Consider the following 27,783-nt stretch of genomic DNA (forward strand, 5'->3'; position numbering starts at 1 on the left):
ACATTTGAAGACCTAATACCAGCCCTTCTCAAACTTTCCCAAAAAAACTGAAGAGGAGAGAATACTTCTCAACTCATTCTATGAAAGCAGCATAATCTTGACACCAAAGGCAGTACAAGCAAACTACAGACCAACATTCTTTATGAACACTGATCAAAAACAAAAGTTGGACAAGAATACTCAACAAAATACTAGCAAACAGAATTCAGGTACTGCACTGAAATGATTATACATTGTGGCCAAATAGGATCTGTTCATGGAATCCAAGGATGGTTCAACATACAAAAAATTTATATGCCACATCAACAAAATGAAGGGGAAAAAAAACCACGTGATGATTTCAATTGATGCAGAGAAAGCATGTGAGAAGATTCAACACCTTTCATGATAAAAATCAGTCACCAAAATAATAAGAGGAAACTAACTTTCACATAATAAAAGCATTATATTAAAAACCCACAGCAAACCTAATACTCAATGAGGGGACACTAAAAGCTTTTCCCCTAAGATCAGGAAAAACAAACAAAAAAACCAAGGATACCCACCTTTTACCACTTCTATTCAATATAATGGAAGTTCTAGCCAGAGTATTTAATCAAGAAAAATAAAAGGCATCCAAAGTGGAAAGGAACAAGTATAATTATCCCTGTTTGTAGATGAATGTATGCTGAAACCCCTAAAGGAGTCCACAAAAAAATTCCTATTAGAATAAATGAAATTAAACGCAAAGTATCAGGCAACAAAGTCAACACACACACATACACACCAGATGCACTTCTATACACAATGAGCAATCTGAAGAGGAAATTATAAAAACTATTCCATCCATGATAGCATCAAAATGAATAAATTACTTAGGAACTGACTTAAGGAAGTCAATGACTTACACAATGAAAATGAACAAACGCTGATGAAATAAATTAAAGAGGACATAAAAAAATGTTCATAGACTGGAGGACTTAATGTTATTAAAATGTCAATACTACCCAAAGCAATCTATGGATTCCATGCAATGCCTATTAAACATCCCAGTGACATTGTTGCAAAAGTAGAAAACCCTTGACACTAAAAGCTAAGGAACCAAAGCAAAAATAAACTTGTGGGATTACATTACTAAAAACCATCTAACCATCAACAAAATGAAAAGGTAACCTACCAAATGAGAATATTTGTAAATCGTGTCTGATAAAGGGCTATTGTCCAAAATACATATGGAAAAAGGCATCCTAAAATTCATATGGAATCTCAAGTGACCCTGAAAAACAAAAGCAATCTTGAAGAAAAATAACAAAGTTGGAAGATTCACACTTCCCAATTTCAAATCTTACTATAAAGTTATAGTAACCAAAACAGTGTGGTATTGACATACATACAGACCTATAAACTAACAGACTAGAAAGCCCAGAAATAAATCCTTACATAGATGGTCAAATGATTTTTGAGAAGGGTGCCAAGACTACTCAATGGGGAAAGGATGGTCTGGTGCTGGGAAAACTGGATATACACCCGCAAATAAACAAAGTTGGATGTTTAGCTAAGACCATTTATAAATATTAACTCAAAATAAATCAAGGACCTAAATTTAAGACCCTAGAAGAAAACACAGGACAAAAAGCTTTATGAAACTGCATGTAACAATTTCTTGGATATGAAATAAAAGGCACAAGTAACAGGCAAAAAAAAAAAAATAGGCAAATTAGGGGCACCTGGGTGGCTCAGTTGGTTTAGCATCTGACTCTTGATTTCTGCTCAGGTCATGATCCCAGGGTCATGGGATCAAGCCCCACATTGGGCTCCACACTAAGCATGGAGGCTGCTTAAAATTCCCCCCTCTCCCTTGCTCACTCTCTCTAAAATGAAAAGACAGGGGCGCCTGGGTGGCGCAGTCGGTTAAGCGTCCGACTTCAGCCAGGTCACGATCTCGCAGTCCGTGAGTTCGAGCCCCGCGTCGGGCTCTGGGCTGATGGCTCGGAGCCTGGAGCCTGTTTCCGATTCTGTGTCTCCCTCTCTCTCTGCCCCTCCCCCGTTCATGCTCTGTCTCTCTGTCCCAAAAATAAATAAACGTTGGAAAAAAAAAAAACAAACTTAAAATGAAAAGACAAATTAGGTTTTATGAAAATATTTCAATTTTTTTCAAAGTTTATTTATTTTGAGAGAGAGAGAGAGAAAAAGCACGTGTGCATGTGCACGAGGGGGATAAGGGCAGAGAAAGGAGAGACAGAATCCCAAACAGGCCCCGCACAGTTAACGTAGAGCCTGACTCAGGGCTCAATTCCATGAACTGTTAGATCATGACCTGAGCCAAAATCAAGAGTTGGACACTCAAGCTGAGCTACCCCCACACGCCCCAGATTTCATGAAAATTTTACAGTTTTGTACATCAAAAGGCACACTCCAGAGTACAAAGACAACCCACAGAATAGGAGAAAATATTCCCAAAAGTCATCTATCTAATAAAGGATTAATATCTACAACATATAGAAAACTCCTAAAATTTAGCAACAAGAACAAAAAACCAACAACTTGATTTAAAAATGTACCAAGAGCACACTATGTACACTGTATGTTAGCTAACCTGACAATAAATTATATTAAAAAAAAAACCATTTACCTTCCTAATGAATAAAACCTACAAAGGAGTGGAATAGATGTTTCTCCAAAGATATACAAATAGCAAGTAAACACATGGAAAGATGCTAAGTATCACTGATCATTAGGGAAATGCAAATCAAAACTAAATAAGATACCAGACCTAATACTCATGAGGATAGCTACTGTAAAAAACAAAAAAAACAGAAAACAAGTGTTTGTGAGGATGTGGAGAAACTGGAGCCCTTGTGCACTCTTGGTGGGAATATAAACAGTACAGTTACTGTGGAAAACAATATGGTGGTTCCTCAAATTAAAAACAGAACCACCATGTGATCCAGCAATTACACCTCTCGGCATATACCTGAAAGAACCGAAAGCACAGTCTTGAAGAGATTTGTACATTCATGTTTATAACAATATTCACAACTGCCAAAATGTGGAAGCAACCAAGTATCCACCAATGTATGAGGCATAAGCAAAATGTAATGTATACAACATAATGGAATATTATTCACTTAGAAATCGTGACAAATGCTACAACGTGGATGAACCTTCATGGCTAAGTGACATAATTAGTCACAAATGACAAATACTGTAGGATTCTATTTACATGTTCTAGTTAGAACAGTCAAAATCTTAAAGACATAAGGTGTAATGGCAAGTGCCAGGGGGTGGCAATGAGGGAAGAATGGGGAGTTACTGTTCAGTGGGTACAGAGTTTCAGCCTTACAGGATGATGAATTATAGGGATAATGGCTGCACAACAACGTGCATGTACATCATGTCACTGAACTGTGCACTAGAAAAATGGTTATGATGGAAATTTTCTTTTACAATAAAGAAATATCCTAGACATTAATAGGTAGGGGATGTGGGGGAGAGAATGTGGGGGAGAGAACTTATTTGAACTTAAAATTAGGGTCTCTTTCAGTTTCAGTACCCAGTTTGTGAGAATGTATTCATCAAGCAATTGTACAACGACCCCCACCATGTGCCAGACGCAGTACTGAGGATTAGGAACCCAAGGATATTTAAGACCCGGTCCTTTGTAGTCTAGACCAGAAACCAGAAATTCAACTTCAAAAATCATGACCCCAGCAATGCTCTCACACAACTGTGTTCTTTATATATCCACACCATCACAATCAGTACCATCACATAACAAGTAAGTGCAGTTTCAGGCACTATTCTACATATTCAAGATCCATGTCTTATTCAAACTTCCCCAAATCCTATAGACAGGTACTGTTACTACTCCTGTGTTATAGTTAGAGCAACTTAATCTCAGAGAATTAGCTAAAATTAGGTCAAGTTGCACATCCAGGATCTGTTTTCAAGTTCATCTGCATCCAGAGCCTGCATTTTTTGTGTAGGTTTATAATGAAATGGGTAAATTGAATAGGCTTCTTCTTATCTACTCCGTTGTGAGAATACATTTAGACCACCACACAGGTCAATGAACAATCTGAAATAGCCAAGAATGATCTCGCTACCGGTAACAGAGGCAGGAGAATGTGAGAAAAAGTTTTCAGAGGTGATAACCAAGCCATTCTTGAACAAGACAAGGATTTTTCTAGGCAGGGAATATTCAATTTAGTATCCTGCTTAACAGTTCAGCTATGTAGCAGAACAGCATTTCCTGCATGATTTCATCTAAGCCAGTGACTTTAATTATATAATGGAATCTCAAGAAACACACCAGACAGAACAGGATAAAAGAAAAGACCCCTGGGGCCCAGTTCTAGGGATCTTTCCTTGGATGATGCCAGACCATATATGCCTCATGTATTCTTTTAACTGTAGAAAATTTTTCACAGTAGAGACAAAAAATTAAGTAGGCTTCACACCAAGACTGAAAAATTTTTCAAATGCTTAGTTATTTTCAGAGTGTGCGCACGTCAGTGGGGAAGGGGCAGATCTGAGAGAGGGAGAGAGAAAATCCCACGCAGGCTCCATACGGTCAGCACAAAGTCTGACTTGGGGCTCAATCTCACAAACCAGGAGATCATGACCTGAGCTGACATCAAGAGTCACACACTTAACCAACGGAGCCACCCAGGTGCCCCCAGACTGACTGAACTTTGCAGTATCACAATACCTGGGGTCTACAAAGATGTAGAGGACAACTTTCATGAAAATCTGGCAGGATTGTAAACTGATAAAAATCACTTTGAAGACAGTTATATACTCATTACTCTGCAATTCACTTCTAGGTTCATATGCTAAAGAAATTCTTGTTATATGCACATAAGGAGATACAAACAAGATGTTCACCAAAATACTGTTTTTAACAGCAAAAAATCATTTTCCAACAGAGGATCAGATAAATAACATTTATGTAAAATGCTACTACTATACAGTAATTAAAACCCACTGTGGGGCGCCTGGGTGGCGCAGTCGGTTAAGCGTCCCGACTTCAGCCAGGTCACGATCTCGCGGTCCGGGAGTTCGAGCCCCGCGTCAGGCCCTGGGCTGATGGCTCAGAGCCTGGAGCCTGTTTCCGATTCTGTGTCTCCCTCTCTCTCTGCCCCTCCCCCGTTCATGCTCTGTCTCTCTCTGTCCTAAAAATAAATAAACGTTGGAAAAAAAAAAAAAAACCCACTGATTTGACTTTAAAATGTCAATATAGGGGCGCCTGGGTGGCGCAGTCGGTTAAGCGTCCGACTTCAGCCAGGTCACGATCTCGCGGTCCGTGAGTTCGAGCTCCGCGTCGGGCTCTGGGCTGATGGCTCAGAGCCTGGAGCCTGTTTCTGATTCTGTGTCTCCCTCTCTCTCTGCCCCTCCCCCGTTCATGCTCTGTCTCTCTCTGTCCCAAAAAAATAAATAAACGTTTAAAAAAAAAAAAATTTTAAAAAAAAAATAAAATGTCAATATGGACACATTGCAAATGTAATACATGGAAAATGGCAAATACAAGCATACCTTATTTTATTGCATTTTTCAGGTACTCCAGGTATTTTATTGCATTTTCAGAAACTGAAGATTTATGGCCACCCCACATTTAGCAAGTCTATCGCTGCCATTTCTCCACCAGTATTTGCTCACTTTGTGTCTCTGAGTCACATTTTGGTAGTTCTTGCAATATTTCAAACTTTTCATGATTATTGCAATTGTTACAGTGACCTGTGACCTTTGACGTTACTACTGTAATTGCTTTGGGGTGCCACAAACTGCGCCCACTTAACCAATGACAAACTTAACCGATAAATGTTATGTGTTCACACTGTTCCACCAATTGGCTGTTCCCCTGCTCTCCCCCTCTTTTTTGGCCTCCCTAGTCCCTGAGGCACAACAGTGTCAAAATAAGGCCAACTGATAACCCTACAGTGGCTTCTAGGGGTCCAAGGGAAAGGAAGAGTCACACGTCTCTCACTTTAAATCAAAAGCTAAAAATGGTTAAGCTCAGTGAGGAAGGTGTGTTGAAAGCAGAGATAAGCCAAAAGCTAGGCTTCTTGTCCCAAACAGGCAAGTTGTAAATGCAAAAGGTAAGTTCTTAGAGGACATTAAAAGTGCTACTTGTCAACAAACACGTAAGACAAACAGCCTAACTGCTGATACGCAGAAAGTCTTAATGGTCTGCAGAGAAGATCAAACCAGCCACAACCTTCCCAGAGGCCAAGCCTAATCCAGAGCAAGGTCCTTACTATCTTCACTTCTGTGAAGACAGAGAGGGGAGGAAGCTGCAGAAGACAAATATGAAGCTAACAGAGATTGGGTTCATGAGGTTTAAGGAAAGACACCATTTTTATACCATAAAACCGCAAAATAAAGCAGTAAGTTACCCACAAGGTCTGAGATAATTAATGAAGGTTTTCAGGGCACATGAAACAGCCTAAATCAGAAGAAGATGCCATCTAGGACTTCCACAGCGTGAGAGGAGAAGTCAGTGCTTGGCTTCAAAGGACAGGTTGACTCCATTGGTAGGGGCTAATGCAGCTGCTGGCTTTAAGTCAAAGCCTGTGCTCATGCGCCATTCTGAAAACCCTAGGGCCTTTAAGAATTATGCTCAACCTACTCTGCCTGGACTCTGTCAAGGGAACAACAAAGTCCAGACAGTACTTCTGTTTACAATGTGGTACACTAAATATTGCAAACCCAAATATTGTTGAGACCTACTGCTCAGAAAAAAAGGATTTCTTTCAAACTATTACTGTTCATTGACAATGCACCTAGTCACCCAAGAGCTTTGACAGAGATGTACAATGAGATCGATGTTGTTTACACACCTGCTGACACAACATCCATTCTGCAGCCCATGGATCTAGAAGTAATTTCAACTTTCAAGTCTTACTATTTAAGAAATATTTTGTAAGGCTATAGCTGCCATAGATAGGGATTCCTCTGATGGATCTGGGCAAGTAAACTGAAAACCTTCTGGAAAGGATTCACCATTCTGGATGCCAATAAAAACATTCATGATTCATGGGAAGAGGTCAGAATACCAACATAAATAGGAGTTTGGAAGAAACTGACCCCAACCCTCATGGATGACTTTGAGGGGTTCAAGACTTCAGGAGAGGAAGTCACTGCAGATGTGGTAGAAACAGCAAGAGAAAAAGAATTAGAAATGGAGCCTGAAGATGGGACTCAATTGATGAAATCTCACGATCAAACTGTAACAGACGGCGGGTTGCTTCTTATGGATGAGCAGAGAAAGTGGAGATGCTGGGAAGACTGCTGAAATGACAACAAAGGATTTAGAATATTACCTATACTCAGTTGATAAGAAGGCAGAGGCAGGGTTTGAGAGGATGGACTCCAATTTTTTTCCCCCACTGTAAATGTTTTTGAGAATTTTACAGGTCTCAGGAAAAACTAAGAATGTGTATGTATGTACATGCATACATATGTATTAATACTTTATCTTCACATATTACATTACAAAGATTTTTATGTAGCTAAACATGTAAAAAGATTATTCTCGAAAGGTATTATTCTATTAACTACATGACATTCCATCGCTTGAATATACAGTATAAATATTTCCCTCTTGGGAGACACTTAAGCTTTTTCAAATTTTCACCACCGTAACGATGCTCTAAGTATCCGTTTACATAAATCCTTATCTGCACTGATTACTACTCTGTAGGAGAGATTCTCAGATCTCGACATACTGAGTCAAAGAGCGTGATGATTTCTAAAAGCTAAGAAGTTATCTTTGAGGCCGAGTTGTAAAGAAGCTGCAGTGGCAAACAGAGGAGCAATGCCAGGAACCCTTCCTGAGTGCAAAGATGAATGGTGAGTCGATCCTCCCTTTCCTGTCATGGGATGGCAGCCCGCTTAGAGGTCTGACTTCCATTTTGTTCTCCATCTTGTTGGGAGAAATTGGTAATCAGATCTTGGAGGACAAATCAGTTCCTTAATGTCACTGGTCATGGACCTCTGACAACTCTCACAAGAACATCCAGGGACTTTGCACAGCCCACAACATCCACCCCATCTAGCCCAACACCCCTGCAGCCACAGTGTGGGCACTCCCCCATTCTGTGCCTAAAACATGCCAAGCTCTCTAAGAAGCCTTAGTCCAACCTTTTCTGTCTGAAATGTTTTCCCCACACTCTTTACAAGATCTAGCTTCTTCTCCTCCTTTAGTACTCTGTTTTAAACATACCTCCCCAGAGAGTTCTTGCCTGACCATGTCACTCAAAACATCATTACTTCATAGTACTAAAACTTGCAATGATTTTACTTATTTCTCTATTGAGTTTCTCCCATTATCCATGATGGGAGAGCAGGTTCTGAGAATACCACATAAAGTCAGGAATCCCTGAAGCCTAACAACAGTGACTGGCATGAAGTACGCATTCCATAACTATTTGCTGAATTTCTGGTGAATTTGGCTAACTGTGGAAGTGGGACCAAGTGTTTAGTAATCTAAGTAGGAGGAATCTAAAGACAGAGTTTGGAGGGAGGGACCTGAGCTACAGATTCAAGGTTGGGTTCATCTGCTTTCCTTGATGTGGTAGCTGAAGGAGGTCTCCCAAAGATGTCCATGTCTTCATCCCTGGAACCTGTGCACATCTCAGAATCAAATACCAGTGTCTGCTTAGCTGCACAGACAACCAATCATCCCAGTGTTAGAGCAGCATGATCTAGGCTCTAAGGCCAGGACTCCATCTATGGCGTGCCTGGCTCAAGAGAAATCTGAGCTGCAGCAGTCACAGCATCCATTGGAGCCCCAATAAAACCAAGACCACACCAGACACAGGAGTCAAAACTTGGGCATAAACCTGCATGCACCTGAAGATGTGCTGTTTGTGGGAGCTGAGTGTTAGAAAGTGACCAAACAACACAGTGACAGCAGACTTTGATTTAAGCCTGAGATTAGCCACTTAGTAGGTAGCCTTGCCCAAGTCCTCTAACCTAGCTGAGACTTCGTTTTCTCATCGTAAAATGGAACCGAATCCTTCCTAAAAGAAGGGTGATATTATTTTCAGAAGCTGCCACAGCCACCCCACCTTCCACAACCACCACTGTGAACAGTCAGCAGCCATAGACCTCAAGGCAAGACCCTCCTCCAGCATAAAGACTATGACTCACTCAAAGTTCAGATGATGGTTAGCCTTTTTTTTAGCAATTAAGTATTTTTAAAGTATGAACAATTTTTTTACATATATAATGCTATTGCACACATCACAGACTAAAGAATGGCATAAATATAACTTCCATATTCACTAGGAAACCAAAAAATTCCTTTGGCTCACTTCCTTGCAGTATCGGCTTTGCTGTGGCAGTCTGGAACCCAACCCACAATTTCTCTGAGGTATGCCTAAGTTCCCAGCATGTCTGAGGCAACCCAGTGAAATTTATGCCATTGTTGAGGGTCATTCATATTGAAATATAATTCATGAAATCTTCTCAAAGAAGAAAAACAACACATACGTTGAATCGAGATTTTCTGAGTTTTTAAATTGACATAAGCTAAAGGAGAGTAAGGGTTGTTATTAGCTCATGATGTACAACAATTAATATAAAATACACATGTACTTTATTGGAAGTTTGAAGAGACCAGACCTACCAGCATTCCTAGTTCCTCCTATGTCCTTCTCCCATTTGCCCTCCAGTTAGAACAATGTACTAGAAATAAATTCTATAGTTACCACAGGTCAGTCTCCTTTGTGAGGACATCTCTCCTTCAGACATTTAGCTACTTTATGTTCATATACGCCTGCATCTTTATGGGAATGATTTCCAACGTCAACTTAGGAAGTAAATCAAAGAATTTATAATGAAAGAGCAGCAATTGCCAGTTCTTATTCTGCAAATCCCACTATTGCCAAATTTCTTCAAGATCCACTTAAAGAATTAAAAATATGTTCAACTTTCAACTAAAATAACCCCAACAACAAACACTCCATCAACATGTTGCAACTTCTACAAATGATTATGACACAGCACTGTCAGGACATCCGAGTCTCCTTGTGAAATACCACCTTCAGGGGATGCTGCCCTCTCCGTCCACTATCCTATGGAATATCCTAAATATCATGAAAACTCAATGCTTGCTGGGCACCTGGGTGGCTCAGTCGGTTGAGCATCTGACTTCGGCTCAGATCATGAACTCATGTTTTGTGAGTTCCAGCCCCACTCTGGGCTCTGTGCTGACAGCTCGGAGCCTGGAAGCTGGAGCCTGCTTCAGATTCTGTGTCTCCCTCTCTCTCTGCCCCTCCCCTACCTGCACTCTCTCGCTCTCAAAAAGAAGATTAAAAAAAAAATCTCAATGATTGCTGACCCACATTCATGTGTAAAAGCAATTATTCAAGAGATGCACTGTCCAATACAGCAGCCACTAATCATGTGGCCATAAGCATTTGGAATGCAGCTAGTTCGAACTGAGCAGTGCAGTAAATGTGAAATATATACTGAAGTCTTAGTATTAACAAAATAGGATATCTCATTAACAGTTTTTACACTGATTACATACTCACATATTTTGTTAGGTTAGGTAAATATTAATGTCACTTTTCAAAAAAAAAAAAAAAAAAAAAACCTTTTAAATGTGGCTACCAGAAAATCTAATTACATATATGACTCCTATTATAATTCTATATATAAATAGTCCTGATATCTTTGACCTATCCTTTTTTATCTTTTTATGTGTCATAAAATAGACTTGTACATTATAAATCAAAGCCAGTCTTCACTTAGAAGTGAACCCAATCCACAAAGTAAGCTATGAAAAGGGGCAAGTGTCACCAGAGATTCAAGGTCATTCTTTACAAGCTTCACAAGAAAGCTTCCTAGAAACAGCTCTACATATATGCCTAGTGTAGGTTTTCATACATACATACACACACTAAATTTTCAAATCTAAGTCACCTGGCAAATGATCATGAATTCCTCGGTTTATGGGTGTAGTGCAGACTCTACTGAAATCCAGAGAATTATCCAATATGGCATTTATCCTTCGAAAGATATTGGCATTGCTACACGTGGAGAGTGCGGGTGCTTCCTGGTTGTCCCAACAATCTTTTATCCTTCCAGCTTCTTCTTCCTACACACAGAAAAAAGATATTTAGGTTTTCCTCCTAGACACCAGAAAAGATACTTAGGTTTTTCTACACTCCCTTACTCCTAAATCCAACACTGTGAGTTAGATAAAGTAACAAGGACTTGAATTTCTTACCTATATACTAAAATACCTGAGGAGTCCTATTATGAGCGAGGTATCTTGAGAGAACTAAAAGAGGGGTAAAACAACAACAAAACACCTAAACACAAGATATTGCCCCAGAACTTTCTTTTTTAAAATTTTTTTTTTCAACGTTTTTTATTTTATTTTTGGGACAGAGAGAAACAGAGCATGAACGGGGGAGGGGCAGAGAGAGAGGGAGATACAGCATCGGAAACAGGCTCCAAGCTCCGAGCCATCAGCCCAGAGCCTGACGCGGGGCTCGAACTCACGGACCGCGAGATCGTGACCTGGCTGAAGTCGGACGCTTAACCGACTGCGCCACCCAGGCGCCCCAGAACTTTCTAATCTAATAGGACATGTATAGGAATTAGCATGGTGTGGCAGCAGCAGGAGTTTTAGAACCAGAAATATGAGATTCAAATCTTGGAGGCTGATCTATATACTATTTGGCAATTAAAAAAATGAAGGACTGGGGCGCCTGGATGGCTCAATCGGTTAAGCGTCTGACTTCAGCTCAGGTCATGATCTCACTATTAGTGAGTTCAAGCCCCTCACAGAGCTCTACCCTGTCAGTTCAGAGGCACTTCGGATCCTCTGTCTCCCCCTCTCTGCCTCTTTTGCACTCATTCTCGCTGTCAAAAATAAACATTAAAAAAAGGAAATATTGATACACGCTACAACATGGATAAACCTCAAGTACACTATGCTAAGTGAAAGAAGTCAGTCACAGAAGACCACCTATTATTAGCCCATTAATATGAAATGTCCCAAACAGACAAATCTATAGGAGATGAGTTGTCTTCATCTCCGGGTGGACAGGGAAGAAGGTTTGGGGATGGTGGCTAATGGGTACAAGGTTTGTGATAATGAGATAATGAAGATACTCTAAAATTAGATTAGGGTGATAAATCACAAAACTGTACACTAAAAATTACTGAATTTTATGCTTATGCGAATTGTATCTCAATAGAGTTAAAGAGTTTGGTTCTGCCATTTATTGTCAGTTACTTAACCTCTGTGCCTCAGTTGCCCTATTTCTGAAATGGGAAGAGTACCTACCAACCTTTTGATGAGATATCTAAAGCACTTAGCATGGAGCCTGGTATATGGTAGCTGCTATTTTTACACCTGAAGATACAACTACAGAAGACACAATAAGCACCAAGAGTGTACAAACACCATCCAAAGGGAATGGTTTATGTGGTATCTCAGTAGATAACACCACCATCTGCTAGGTGTCCCAGACAGAAATCTCTTCACTCTTCAGTCTCCCTCACTCACCACATGTGATGCCTGACATAGTAAGCAATGAGATAATGGCTGACAGAGTCACCAGCTCTAGGATTCCCAATGATCTTGGGGAAAATCAGCAAAAAGCAGACCAAGTAAGGAAACTAGCACCCAGGATCTTACAGCTGGTCACTTCAAAACAAAATTCTAAAAAGCTGGGTGCCTATTAATGTTCAGGTAAGCAGGAGAAGGAGCAGAAGCACAGAATTTATCAACTCTATAGGATGGTCTTAAAGGGACAAACTTGAATCCCATATCATTCTCAAGCTCTTGAAAAGACTGTATCCGTTGGAAGCTGTGAGGATGACCAGAACGCACAGTCCTGCATATTCCCTGGGTCATTTACCCAAACCTTCCAGAAGCCACCATTGAGAACAGCTAAACCCATAGTCACAAGGCCCTGTTCACAACTGTAGATTTCTAAGATGATTCTCAACCTCACTAAGGCAACATCACAAAGGCTAAGATGCAAGCATTTACAATCAATCTGTAGATCTTAAAGCTACATGCCTCCCTCATTCACTGCCTAATAAACTTTAACCAATTGCCTGCTATGTACAGTGAGCACCCAAAGGGGAGGCAGATTAGAGATCCAACCAAAAAGATTTCTGAAGTCTGGAAAGGGAACTAAGATCTGGTCGTGTTGTTAACAGTTACGACATAAGCTACAGTTGGCTGTAATCCTATACTGTCCTCTCAGCCAAGGGAGCTCAGAAGACAATGTGCCTGAAAGTAAAGGTAGGAAGAAGGTGTGAAGCACACAGAGAACAGAAGGGCATTATCAGAAGCGGCCCAATGTGGTGGGGCACTGGGTATAGAAGACCGCAAACTGGAAAGAAGGCCTCATGCCAGGTTCAGGATTAGAACAACCTCCTATATCAAAGGTTTCAAAACTTTAAAGGGCCTCTCTTAATACACAATCTGATTTTTATTTACTAGTACAGATGTGCTGTAGATCTATGGATTCCCAGATCCTGGCCACACTTACAAGAAGTAGCACCCTAATAGTCTCAGAAGACCTCAAGCAACTATGTGAAACGAGAGGCAGAGCCTGTGAGCAAAGTGCCACTGTGGTGAGGGGATGATGCAGGCCCACAGGCCTTCTGGGAGTAGGGCAAGGTCTAAGAATCATACCATCTCAAGCAGCCTGAAAAAAAAAAAAATTAGGCCTGACCCAACTCTGCCCCACTCCCAATCCCATAACGAACATGCACCGTAACTCTGAAACTCAAGGCTAATGCTATCTGGAATGTCTCCCTCCCTCTCCTCCTCTCAGGTTTGCCAAGCCAGTTATCTAGAGGAGTCCAGGTAATTAGAACACAAGTAAATGGAGTATTCAATTAATACCCCAAACTGCCTAATTAGTAAGTACCAGTGGTTTGCCTTGAATAACCAATTTGGAAGGGGGTTAAAAAAAAAAAAAATCAAAGCCAGCAATATCAGATGGGGAACAGATCTACTTTCCTTATGTGTACAATAGGGATAAAAGTAGTAACAAGGTCTCACAGAGCTCTTTGTGAATTAATGCATATAACATGCTTGCCACAGTACCTGGAACATAATTATGTGCTGAACAGATGAATGTTCGCTATCAGTAGTATCACTACTGCACCAAGGGCTCAGAGGCCACCACAAGGATCCCTGAATAAAAGACTATTTGCTCGTTAAAAGAGAATAATGTACTAAAGACTCAGGCAAACTACTCTTTTGAAGACCCCAGGCCCTTCTATGCCTAACTTTCCTAATCATTTGATTCAGAAAGCTTAATTAAAAGGACTTAAGACAGGACACAAATCAAACTGCCCAAAACCTGTACCTACTGCAGAATTTAGCAATCCTTTAAACTCTTCAGCTAAATGAATTCAGTGTCTCATCTTCAAAACACTTATCTCTTATCCACACCCATACTTACACACCCATTACTCTGTATATTCTATCCTGACTGATCACTTTATAGGTCTGAGTTCCTACCAATGTTTTACCATAAATACAAACAGTTTTCTCCCTGGGTTATACTACTCTTGTCTGGTAGTTTTCAGTTACTTCTGGCATATTTTGCCCTTAAATAGGACCATGTGCTAGGTGTTTTGTTTTTTTTTTTAAACCTTTATTTGGTCTTTCATGATGAACAGGAAAGGAGGCTTTAAGACAGATCAGAAGCTTAGAATGCAAATCTTAACACTATTGACAACTATGGATCAACGGAGCAAATTACTTGGCAAAGCTAGAAATGAAAAGCAGGAATTCTTACTGTCAGGGACTAAAACTGATGTCAAGATAAAACTAGTTGTACCTACTTACTGTCAGAATGAACGGCTCATGATGAATCTCTATGGATACAAGCTATTTTATAGCAGGCCTCAATGTTCTCCTGGTCAATAGGTGAAAATGGACACTCCCATCATGAACCAAAACTGGTCTCCTACACCAGTAATTCTCAACTGGTTGGGACAGGGAGACAACAGACAGAAAAAAAAAAAAGCATTCATTTTTTCCAGAAGGGAAGAATCTTCCCCCAAAACTGAATCACTGTTTCACAAAGCAGAACACAGTACAGCCTGTGGAGTACAAATACTAAATCTACCATTTAGGTATGTTCTAGGAGCCTTGGTTGTCTTGGGTATTCAAGTGGAGTACCACCTACTTCGCAGACTTTGTAGTAATGAGAAATCTATAAAGTGCCTGGATAGGCTCATCCCAGTGAAATTCACCAAGAAGCTTATTTACTTCTTCAGCACACAACTGGAGGTTTTTCTACATTTGTGGTTTGAAACTGTCCCTCATAACACTTTAAAAGTCTGAACCCATACCACATAGCTATGTGTTCTAATTAAAGAATAATATGCCCAAATTTTATACTTATTTGTATGCTAGAACAGTCTAATTGGAAATACTGGTCTTGCCTTCAGATGCCATACAATCCAGGATCAACATGGTAATAGGATGGCCATTCTTTTAGGTCAAAATCCTGGTCTGGGGTTATTTAATGGTCATAATGAATGCCAACTTTACCATCTCTGGGTTGATATAATTTGCCTTTAATCAAAAACAATACCTATATTGCAGACCTCAAGACCATTTCTGCTAATTATTTACTATGGATTCATGAAAGCCAGTTGAGAGATTTAAGGAAGACTCTCTGAAGGGCACACACTTTACTCTTCAAGACGGAATTTTAACCTGGGGTCCACAGATCGCAATCTACTAAGCTTCCAGCAAAACTGTGTTCACATTAAAAAATTTTCTGAGTGGGAATGCAAGCTGGTGCGGCTACTCTGGAAAACAGTATGGAGTCTCCTCAAAAAAATTAAAACTAGAACTACCTTATGACCCAGCAATTGCACCAGTAGGTATTTATCCAAGGGATACAGGTGTGCTGTTTCAAAGGGACACATGCACCCCAATGTTTACAGCAGCACTATCGACAATAGCCAAAGTATGGAAAGAGCCCAAATGTCCATCGATGGATGAACAGATAAAGAAGATGTGGTATATATCTACACATACATACAATGAAGTATTACTTGGCAATCAAAAAGAATGAAATCTTGCCATTTGCAACTACGTAGATGGAACTGGAGAGTATTGTGCTAAGTGAAATTAGTCAGAGAAAGACAAATATCATATGACTTCACTCATATGAGGAATTTAAGAGACAAAACAGATGAACAGAAGGGAAGGGAAATAAAAGTAATGTAAAAACAGGGAGGGGGACAAAGCAGAAGAGACTCAAATATGGGGAACAAACAGGGTTACTGAAGGGGGTATGGGAGGGGGGATGGGCTAAATGGGTAAGGGGCATTAAGGAATCTATTCCTGAAATCACTGTTGCACTATATGCTAACTAATTTGGATGTAAATTAAAACAAAATAAAGCGTTAGGTTGAAAAATTAAGATTAAAAAAAATTTTGAGAATAAGATTTTCTAATTACATCTTTTTTAGTTGAAAGCATTCATCTTGAACATTTAGGTTTTGTTTCATTAAGATACACCAACAGTATATTGGGGGCAATAGACTTACATGCCCCTGAAGAACTAGTTCACAGACGTACTTCGGCGATTTGCTTTTATCTTTATAGTAATAAAGCTGAAAAAAACCTCTATAGGATTTACACTCATGATTCTGAGGATACTGTTTAACCACAATTCTGAACAGTCCTTATATGAACAACCACTTACAAAAATGTTATTCAGACCAAAGATTAGGAAATGGCTACAGTTTCACCTGAGGAATTGACAGGTTATCTTTATGAAGAATGTAAATCATCTAGCCAAATTTCCACCTTTGCTTTGGTCACCTGGTCACTCAAAGCCAGTTTCTGGTTGAACTTCAATGAGTCTGTAGCTAAGAAGTGCTTCTCTATGTTTGACTTTCTCCTTGACCCTTACTTGTCCATTCTTAACTGAAATTCCACCTCGAGTCTTCTGTGCAACACTGGAAGGAATTAAAATTTATTATGTTGGTCCATACAAAACTGCCAATACTCAACCTTTTGCAACCAACAAAATGGCAGCTTCACAGAGTTCAATCTAGTATTTCATAAGTACTAAAAGCCTGTTACATTAGATTTTGAGATTACAGACAGATAAAACATAATCCCTGCCCAAAGGAGAATTAGTTAAGTGGGAGAAGAAAATCTAGTTAGGTAAATGGAGACTGAGGTAAGCACAAAATGCTACACACAGGAGAAGAATAAATTAAGGTATCTGGAATAGTGTGACAATTCAGACTTTCAAGCTAGAGTCTAATGAAAAATCAGAATTTCCGTAAGTGTGGGAAGAACAGACAAGCAGAGAATAAACACAGAGTGGATACAGAACACAGTAAATTCAATGAAAGAAAGCAGAGGAATAGGGCTGGATAGGGAGGTTCACCAGTAATAAAGGAGAAATGGATGCAGGTCCTTACAGAGAGACAAAATAAATCCATCACCAGATACAAAATTCAAGATACCACCCCTTCTTCCTCTCCTTCATGACCTGACTTTCCTCTCTTCTCCACTGGTTCTTTCCCAACAATCTGTAAGTATGCCCAAGGCTCTCTCATCTTTAAAAAAAAAATCTTCCTTGACTTAAAACATCCTCCCAAGTCACTGCCTTCTTTCTTTTGTTCTACTACCAACCTTCTAAAAAGGTGCTATACTTCTTAACCCATTTGTCCCCTGAACCCACGATATCCTGCTGGCACAAAGCTGCAAAAAGACACCACAGAACTCCTAAATTAAGGACTTCATAGTTGCCAAACCTAACCAACATTTCAAGTTCATCTTACTTGCTATTTGGGGGGATCTGATCCTTAACTCTTCTCCACTCATTTAATTCAGGAACCCCTTTCTTCTGGATCTCTCTTTTCTGATTAGTTTTCAGTTTCCACAGAGTATATCTAATGCATCTCTCTCTCCCTCCTCCCTCTTTCTTTCTTTCTCCCTCTCTTTCTCTCCCTCTCCCTCATACATACACACACACACACACACACACACACACACACACACGCACACACACACTATAAACTCAGTCTGGAAAAGGAAATCCTACAATTTCCAGGACAGGTTTATGAGAACATGAAGGAAATATTTAATACCACGACTGCTCAAGAATATAGAGAACACACAGCCACCAAAATTGTAGCTCTTGTCACACTTACCTATCAAACTGTTAGCTATATGCACTGTTAGCTCTGCATTTTATAAATGGTAAAGCCCTCAAAGACCTTCACTGAAGCAGTACTCCGTATCATATCTGCCACATTTGCAGGTACTCAATTCAGACACCACAGGAAGGGAGACCCATATCACATGCCTTTCACAGGCATGTTCGACCACCTCAATCACAACCTCCATAAATGGTAGTGACTCCTTTCTTCAATGTTAAGACAGGATGAAAAATAAAAATTTAGTCACCAATTCTAGCTCTGTCACTGTCAAAGCCCCAAGCCACTCAAAGTCATTTCAGCAGTTGGGAGTTTTAAACCCCTCAGACCAGAGACAATTTACATGAACAAAAAATAAAGAACCCATAACAACATAACCTGGTGATTGCAGACCCAAAGATTACAATTACATTTACTGATTGTATTCTCATCATATGCCAGGAGCCATTCTGGAGACAGAGGGTAAATAAGACAATCCCTGCACCCAAGGAGTTAGTCTAATGGGAACACAAGCACATCGAGTATGTTACATGCTATTTTGTAAGCTCAACAATAAATATATAAAGAAATAACAAGGGTATTAGGGAGGTGAAAATATTAAAAGGTTTTACCATACAGTCATAATAGGAGTGGGGAAGGCAGTCTGGCAAAAAAAGAACATGTACAAGGGCAAGGGGGGATGAAATGGGTGCTTTCAGGCAACTAGAAGTTCGCTGTTGCTAGAATTTTAATTGCAAGGGACACTATGCTATGACCCAGAAGTTGCACTCAGGCTCCCATATACAAGAGAAAGAAGTATGCAGGACTATAAAAAGGCAGGTACAATAGAGCAGTTTTATACTCAAACTCTGAAGAGAAACAAAACACCCACAGTGCTGGTGGTCCCCAAGACCACCCCCAGATTTGATCAATTATCAAGAGGACTCACAGGACTCAGCATAGAGTGGTACTCAGCACATACAGCTAATTATTACAGCCAGAAGATACAGAGAAACACCAGCAAAGGGAAAGGGCACATGGTTCAAAGTCTGGGGGAAATCAGGTACAAGCTTCCAAGAGTCCTCTTACAGGAGAGTCATAGAAGATAAACAATCGCTTAGCTCCCCCCAGCAACAAGTTGTGACAACACACCTGAAATGTTGCCAACGAGGGAAGCTTGCTAGAAACTTGGCTCCCAGGGTTTTTTATTGAGGGGTGGTCACAAAGGCAAGCCTCTGCCTGGAATACACCCAAATTCCAGACTCCAGGAGGGAAGCAGGTATTCAGCATAAATCACATTGCTTGCACAATTTAGGTGTAGTAATTCACTCTATTAATTCTGGAAATGGTAGGATTATAGCAATCAATTCGGGATTCCACTGAAACTTGTAGAAATCTCAGATATTAAATTAAGCTGGGGGGGATGTCAGACACCAAAGAGTGCATGCTACACGATTTCATTTGTAAGTTCAAAAATGGGCAAAACCAATCGATGACAACAGAAGTCAGAACAGTAGTTCATTGGGGGGGGGGGGGGGGTCAAGGGTGAGATACAGAATGGCAAAGGGCACAGGGAATCTTAACAAGTGAAGGGAACATTCTAGATCTTCATCTGTGTGGCAGTTTCTTAGGTATATAAAAATAACATCAACATGTAAAAACTAACCAAGCTATACACTTACAATTAGTGCCTTTTACCATATGTACGTTCTCTCTCAATTTTAAAAAGATTCAAGGAGGAGACCAGTAGACCACTAGACTGAAGCCAGACCATGATGGGCTTCGTACGCTACCAAGGGGACTGGCCCTTACTGTGTGGAAGCAGTTCTCCAAGTGAGGTCTGTGCACTCATGAAGGTCCCCAAAGCCCTTTCAGAAGCCCACCCGTCTAAAACTACTTTCATAACCTTAAAATACCAATTTCTTTTTTCACTATGCTGACATTTGCAACGATGATACAAAAGTAACGAGTGGGTAAAACTGGCACCTTCGCAGGAATCAAGGCAATGCCAATAAACTGCACTAGAAGTGACTCTACTCTTCCTGCTCTGCAATCCCAGGAAGATAGGTCTGAGGAGCAACAGGACCACTAGTATGGAAGCGCTCCAGAGTGGTGGGTGTGAGCAGCCAAGAACTGAGGAAAAAGGTAAAGACCAGACTGAAAATACTGAAGGGAGGCCTGAACTAGCAGTGGCCATGGTAAGGGAGAAGGAAGGAAAGGTGGCAGGGGCTAAGAGAGACACAGAGTTAGACCACATCAAGGCATTCTAGTTTCCAAAGGAAAGCTGCAAATATGTATTTACCTAGTGTCTGTACTAGGGCCTCCAGTAACTGAAAAATTTTAAAGAAAGGGGGTGCCTGGGTAGCTCAGTCAGTTCCAGAGTCCAACTTCGGCTCAGGTCATGGTCCCACATTTCCTAAGTTCGAGCCCCCATGGTGTTTGCTGCTGTTAGTGTGGAGCCTGCTTCAGATCCTCTGTCCCACTCTCTCAGCCCCTCCCCTGCATGTGCTCGCTCTCAAAAATAAATCAACATTAAAAAAATAAAAATCAGGGGCGCATGGGTGGCTCAGTCGGTTGAGCGTCCGACTTCGGCTCAGGTCATGATCTCGCGGTCTGTGGGTTCAAGCCCCGCGTTGGGCTCTGTGCTGGCGGCTCGGAGCCTGGAGCCTGTTTCGGATTCTGTGTCTCCCTCTCTCTGACCCTCCCCCGTTCATGCTGTCTCTGTCTCAAAAATAGATAAATGTTAAAAAAAAATTTTTTTTTAATAAATAAAAATCAGAACACCCAAACACATTCTCTCCCCCTAGAGGATACTACAGTCTAGTGGGGGGGGGGGGGGGAAGAGACTAATTGGGTAGAGGGGGTAGAATCAGATTGGCCCCAGGAGATGAAGTAAGGGGAAAAAATTGGTTGTTTTTAAAACTGCTGGGTTCACGGTACTTCAGCAAAATAGAACTCATTCAGTAAGCCAGTCAGAACTATGGATTCTGAGAACAATCAGGGCTGGGCTCAAGGTAACTGCTTTCCTCCAACAGAAAGCTACTCCCATACCTTTATCCAAGGAGACAGACTTCTGGCCATGATGCTAAACCTGTTAGGATGGTACATATATCAGCATATAATGCTGGCCAAGAATAAAGAAACCAGTAACGCTATTACAGTTGGAGAACAACCTCAAACCTGGTCACACAGAGAACTAGTGCTGCAAGAATATACAGGCCCTCTGTATAAAGGGACAAGAAAGAGCCAACAGAATGAACCATAAGGAATGTGGCATTCAGGGGGATGAGAAAGCTTGTAAGTGCCAGGACAAGAAAAGATCAGACAGGGCAAGGGGAAAGCTATAGAGTCTCATGAGACTGAGATTTTAAGTCTCAGAGACCAATACAGCAAAGGTCAAGGTGCCTGAATTCTAGAAATACCCATCTGGAAAGGAAGAGACCAGAGTTCAAGTTCTGGCTCTATCATCCACTCGCTGAATGGACTTAACCACTTTTCATTCTCAGCTTAATTCTCTCATCCGTGAAAATAGCCATTAGGATCTGCGTTGTCAACTCCAAGTTACATCTGGGAGACCGACAGGTCTCTAATATCTTCTAAGCTTCAAAACCATTCCAAAATTATAGCTTAAAACAAACAAACAAACAAACAAGCACAACAGTCTCAGGAGAAAGGACAGACTTGGGAGACAGATGGTATCAGAGCCAGAAGCCAGGAGCACAAAGCCAGAATGCAGAGAGCACAGGTGTTAAGTAGTAAGAGATTAAGTGTTCTGTCAAAAAGAAAAAAACAAGAAACACAAAAACAGCTCAAGGTAACTGCTTTCCTCCAACAGAAAGCTACTCCCATACCTTTATCCAAGGAGACAGACTTCTGGCCATCGTGCTAAATCCGTCAGGATGGTACACATATCAGCATATAACGCTGGCCAAGAATAAAGAAACCAGTAACGCTATTACAGCTAAGTTACTCCCAGAATCAACAGCTAGATACAACCGTGACCCATTTTTCACACACAAATCAATCTTTAGACCTGCCCTCTAGGGATTCTACAATTACCTCAAGGCAAGTAATCACAAAATGCCTTAAAAATCAAAACAGAGTGTTCACTCACTATAATCCAACAAGTGTTCCAACCATACAGCAATACTAAAAAAACAAAGAATTAAAACGTTATCCATGCCTAAGGGTTCTTCTGCGCTACTGAAAGCAAAGCTCTACCCCAACTAGTCAGGAATTTCTCCCTCCCCCGCATGCCTGTTATTTAAAAACATATTATACGTTAAGGAAGCAAAATAATCCCTGACTGGAGGCTTTTTAAATCCCAAATAAGAAAACTTACTGAAAATTATGTTTACAATGCAAATTTAATACTGAAATTTAGTTACGGACTTTTTATGGAAAGTCAGATAATTTTCCCCATAAAATATAGGAAATATTAACACACATTATGTACCTTGGTTCATTCCACCTTTTCAGATAGTTTATTATAACAGATATGTCTTGTTTGGGGGGGGGGGGCTCCTACCTTGAACATAAAAACTTTCAGCACTTAAAATTTGTGCTCACTGAAGTGGCTGAGCTCTCATGAGGAGGTATAACCAAAGCAGGCTGCAACAATGGCCGGAAAGAAAACAAAGCACTTCCAAAGCTGCAATGTGGGGGGCCAAGGAGGCAGGTGCGATCAAGGATTCTTGGCTTTAAATCAAACAGATTGAAGCAAAAATTCTTGTAGCCTCCTCTACTCCAACCTCTGGGTCCAACCCCCTTACTAACCCCCTCACCCTCTATCCCCAGGCTTTCTGGCAAGTTCTCCCCAGAGTCGGTACAGCTTAGATACTGCCTAGGAAAAGCAGATTTGCAAAACAGGATGGGATTAGCACAGCTCTCCCATAGGAAAGAAAATAATTTGTTATTTGATCCTATGATTTATTTTACTCACTCCACCACTAGCTACTGAAGATAACAGCCTACCCTTAATATCCAGGTTTGGTATGCATTCCTGTCCCAAACTTCAAGCCAGAGGTACAAACCCACTAATTAATTTGCACTTCACACAAACACATAATTTTAGGGAACGGTCATTTAGACAAGGGACCTGAAACCAATGAATGAGAAAATCTGCACAGATATTGCCTATCACGTAAACACTAAAGTACCACCAGAGAGCCACTTTAGTCATCTCACTCTTCCTGCCCACCCCCAAATTCACAAACACTAAACTCCTGAGTGCTTGGGCTAAAAAGGTCTGCTAGAAAAACAGCTGGAAACAGGTAACATTTTAAAGCTTCCAACCTTCCAAAAACTGTCCAGACCACAGGTTTAAAAAAAAAAAAAAAAAAAAAAAAAGCTATCAAGTCTAGATTTCTCTGTGAATTTTGACAGAAAAATCCCTCTGGCAAAATGGTCTTTACTGCTTTATGTTTTAAACCCTTTGGGAATAAAATACAGAAATAAAAGGTACAAGTCCCTTTACCTCTGCTAGTGTAGCTCTGTACACTGCTGCCAGTCTAAATTTTACTCAGTTTTACCCAGAATGAAAACCCAGTCTCTCATTCCTGGCAAAGAGAGGCATCTTACGCCCTGGAAGCTTATTCAAGAAGATCTCAGTAAGTACTGTTAAAACCCCTATTAATTCTTCCTGGAAACCTAGGAGGCATGATTTTGGGAATCTTAGCTATGAGAAAAAAGGTGAGACTTAATAAGCCACATTCTCCTTCTGGAGTCTTCAAACAATTATCTAATTTCACATTTGCCTAATCTCGAAAGTTATTAGAATTTTAACTGTCCTGAAAAAGGAAAGTCTTTTGTGCAGAGGGTTGGGAGGGTCACCCCCGCCCCAGTGGGAGGAGCCCGATTTCTCCAGACCTCAGGCTCTCTCAGATCAGCGAACCGCTCTGACACACATGGTGGAATGATAGACGCAGCACATTCCTCCCGACGGCAACGCCGCTGCACTAATGCTCAGAAGACCCACACTGACTTCCACAACCAGACATTCCCTCCAACGCAGTTAAGTAAGGCTCACTTTGCCTGTAAATGGGGCTCCAGCATAAAGCACCGCATTTTCTCTACAAACTACATCACCAGTAAGCCTTGACCCCCTCGGACATACCGGAATACACAGACTATCACGTTGAGCTACGGCACCAGAAAGACCTAGGTTCACACTTGAATTTTATTCCTTAATAGCCCTGTAACTTGATTTCAGAGCCTGTTTCCTCATTTACAAAATGGGGGGGGGGGGGACACCTAAAAGGAACATTTTGAAGACCGAGATCCCAAAACTAGTCTAGTCCTCACCTTGAATCTGCTCTTCAGAGACAGATTACCTTCGGTCTTACACTATTCAGTTTAATTGCTGCATTTAAAACAGACCGGCAGCTTTAACTAGGAAGAAAAAAGTCAAAGATCCATCAACCTGGGCCCACATTTTTGTGTGGCAACAACCAGCTGCTCCCTTTAGAGAGACGGAGATTCTGTGGTTCCAGACGCACTACAACTCTTTCCCTTCTCTCCCCACTTCGCTCCTTCATATTACCTCGGGCCCCTAGAGGGATGGGAGCACACAACCAGCTTTAAGGATTTAAAACAAAATAAACAGCTCGGTGACTCATGAAGATACTGAGCCACCATCAAGAGCTCCCTGGCTAACAACTTTGGCGTTAAGCCTGGGGTCTTCTTCCACTTTCTGCCTCGTGAACACTGCCAGGAGGCGTGCCACGGCGGCAGAAACCACAGCACCACGGCCGCGTCGGGTGCCCTGGGCGTGCTTCCACGGTCGCCCACCCCGTGCACCGCACACCGGCTCGCGTACAGCTGGCCCAAAGTCCCCTCCACACGGGGGGCCCGGGCGCGGGAGAGGAGTGGAGAACGCGCCTTGGGAGGAGGGATGGCAAGCGTTTTGCGCTCACGAACACGCACCTTCACGTAGGGAAGCCGACTTCCAAATCCCACCGCCAGGCCAACTCGAGCTCGAATTCGATCGCTGGGACAAAAACCAAACCCGACGGCAACGTGCTCTGGGAGCACGTGCGGCTCAAAGCCAGCGCCACCGGGAAGGGGAGAAGAGCAGCGGGGGGGGGGGGGGGGGGGGGGGCTGGGCGCTCCCGTCCTCACCGCCCCCGCCACACGTAGGCCGGAGCACCCCGAGCTCCAGAAACCAGCCCTCCTTGCATTCCCTTCCTCACCCCGACAGAAACCCCGCCACCGACCTGAGCTTCCCGGGTTCCGGGCGGCCCGTACGGAGTCCTTCCTCCCCGTCAGCCGCGCGCGTCCCCAGGCCCGGCCCGAGGGCGCAAGCTGGCCGTCACCTGCGCTGCGGGAGCGGCCGGCCGCACACCTGCGCCTCCCAGGGCGCCAAGCGCCCCGCTGGCCCTTCGCCCCGACGGATGACGCAGAGTTTACTCGGTGCCCGGGCAGGCGGGGAGGCGGCGGAGCGGTAGCCAGGGAGACCAGAGGCGGCAGCTGCCGCGGAGCTGCGGCGCCCGGCGGTGTGGGGGGGCCGGGGGGGCGGGGGCCGCCGCCGGGTTCTCACGGGTGCGGCCGACCTCCCTCCCCAGGCGCGAGGCTCCCGCAGGGCGCGCGCAGCGGGGCGAGGCCTGCAAGGTGCACGCGGCCGCGAAACCGGGCCGCGCTCCCGGGCCCGGGTGCGCCTCGGCTTCTCGGCCTGTCGCAGGCCCTCGGGCGGCGCTGGGCGGCTCACGAGGGCTCCGGCCCGGCCTCCCGCCCCCGGGAACAGGGCTACAAAGTCAGGGGCGACCGCACGACACACAACGCCCACTCCGCGAAAGAGCCCGGGGAACGACGCCGAGTGGGACCGCCAGGGGGTGAGTGGCCTGTCCTCGGTCTGGGTCCCGTCGGCCCCACCGGGGCCTTTCTAGCCAGCTGCCCGCCCCCGCCCGAGGCCGGGGCGCGCTCCGCCGCACCCGCCTCCCCCCAGCCGGTGCAACTGGCCCGAACCTGGACTGAGGAGAGAACGACAGAACCGGGGCGCCACAGGCACGCCGGGTCCTCTCTCCCCCGGCCGCCCTTGGGGAAAGCCGAGGCAGGTGCGGCCTACGCTCCCTCCACAGCCGCGCCGCCCCCCACGCCTGCACGGCCGCCCGCCGGCGTCCGTAGGACCCACCTCACCTCAGAGCCGCCAGCCTCCCCGGCGCGAAGCCCGGGCGCACGTGCCCGACGACCACCCGCTCGGGACCCTACCCCGCCAGCCCCGCCCCCAGAACGCGGCTCCGGCACAATCGAACGTGTGAAGCCACGTGACCTCCCGGGCCGGGAAGCGCGGTCCGCACGAGGGGCCTGATCCCTCCGCCTTAAAGGAGCCGTGCCCGCTGCCGTCGTGGCACGCTCAGATCGGCGTAGGTCCGGCGCGGGGGGTCTCCACCGCGGGCAGCCCCGCCCCACCGGGCCACTCACCCCCGCCGCCCACTGGGTACGAACGAGACTTGCGTGGGGCCCTCCGAGGTGCGTGAGCTCCTTGCGCCGGCGGCTTCGGGTCTCACGTGCGACGGCTGCGGGAGAAGGAAGTGCTCCCGGCGCCGAGGCGCCTTTCCGTCCGGTCGGCTCCCGTCTGGACATACACTCGAGGCCACCGGGCGACCGCAGTGCAGCCTGGAGGCCCCGCCGGCCGCCCCCGGAGGGCCGCGGCGCCTTTAAGCCCAAAGGCCCTGAGTCACGAGGAGGCTCCCTGCCCCCCCTCGCACACACTCCTCCACGAGGCCCCACGCCCGCGGGCACGTGACCCGCGCCCCGCCCGGGGCTCGCGCTCCTTCGGCGGGGGGGAGGGGGGCGGGGAGGAGCGGACCGCCGAGCCGGCCGAGGCTGCGCGCGGACCGTTAGCTGCAGCGGCCGGGACCGCGCCCCGCCCGGCCCCGCCCCGCCCCGGCGGGCGGCAGGCGGCTCTTACCAGCGGGAACGCCATGGGGCCGGCGTGGCCCTGCGGGACGGACGGGCCGGCCGGCGGGCGGCGAGCCGGCGCGGCAAAGGACGCGCAGACACGTGGGCACTATTTTTGCAGCAAGCCGCACACAGCGCCGCGCCCCGGGCCGTTTATAAAGCCCCGCGGGGCCGCGCCCCCCCCCCCCCCGCCCCGGCCGGATGCGAAGCACCTGTGTCGGCCCCGCCCGGGCCCCCGCCTCCGCTCGCCCCGCCCCGCCCCTCCCTGCAGGCCCGGCCGAGGGCTCGGCCGCCCACCCGGAGCTGGGCTCCAGGACCGGGAGGCCAGAGGCCCACGCTTGAGCGCGCTACTCACCTAGTGACCCTGCCCAAGTCACTTCTCTGCGGGGCCTCACTTTTCCCCGTGTGGGACTTACAAGCCGCTGCGACGCGGCGGCGGTGTGGTTTGTCAGGAGAGCCCCGTGCCGGTGCTCCTGTTCTTCCAAGGACCCCTCCAGGGCGGGAGCCGGCCCTGCGCGCCCCTGCCCTAGCCCGTGCCCTTGCCCCTGTTCCCGGACTCCGGCAGGCGCGCGCTCACACTAGATCGGCTGCTCCCGGGGCTGGAAGGGGGGCGCGTCGGGGGATTCCGGAAACTTCCTAAGACACTCGGGGTCCTCTTTGGGCCGCAGTTCCCTGGGGAAACCAATCCCGACGCTCCTGCCGGACTGTGATGGGACTTGACGGAGTGGGGACGAGGGA

The 27,783-nt window shown here is 44.4% G+C and overlaps 1 protein-coding gene across 12 annotated transcripts in view; it reads right to left on the reverse strand.

The window, feature by feature from the left end:
* Positions 1 to 27,530, reverse strand: part of CPEB1 (cytoplasmic polyadenylation element binding protein 1) — a 91,660-nt gene extending 64,130 nt beyond the window's left edge. For 2 of the 12 annotated variants that reach the window (XM_086711679.1, XM_086711678.1), the window contains exons 1-2: positions 26,566 to 26,796; positions 10,912 to 11,086 (exon numbers count right to left, since the gene is read on the reverse strand). In XM_086711679.1, coding sequence (XP_086567805.1) covers positions 10,912 to 11,086; positions 26,566 to 26,727 — 337 coding nt within the window. In that variant the 5' untranslated portion in view covers positions 26,728 to 26,796. Of the gene's footprint in view, positions 1 to 10,911; positions 11,087 to 14,818; positions 14,936 to 25,361; positions 25,517 to 26,109; positions 26,204 to 26,280; positions 26,421 to 26,565; positions 26,802 to 27,055; positions 27,155 to 27,400 lie in introns of those variants that run through there. The other 10 variants (XM_086711681.1, XM_086711680.1, XM_086711686.1 and 7 more) reach the window with 9 other exon arrangements.
* Positions 27,531 to 27,783: the final 253 nt, after the last annotated feature.

The sequence above is a fragment of the Puma concolor genome, chromosome B3, assembly GCF_028749965.1.
Source record: "Puma concolor isolate L17-30 chromosome B3, mPumCon1.1.hap2, whole genome shotgun sequence".
Lineage (NCBI taxonomy): Eukaryota > Metazoa > Chordata > Mammalia > Carnivora > Felidae > Puma > Puma concolor.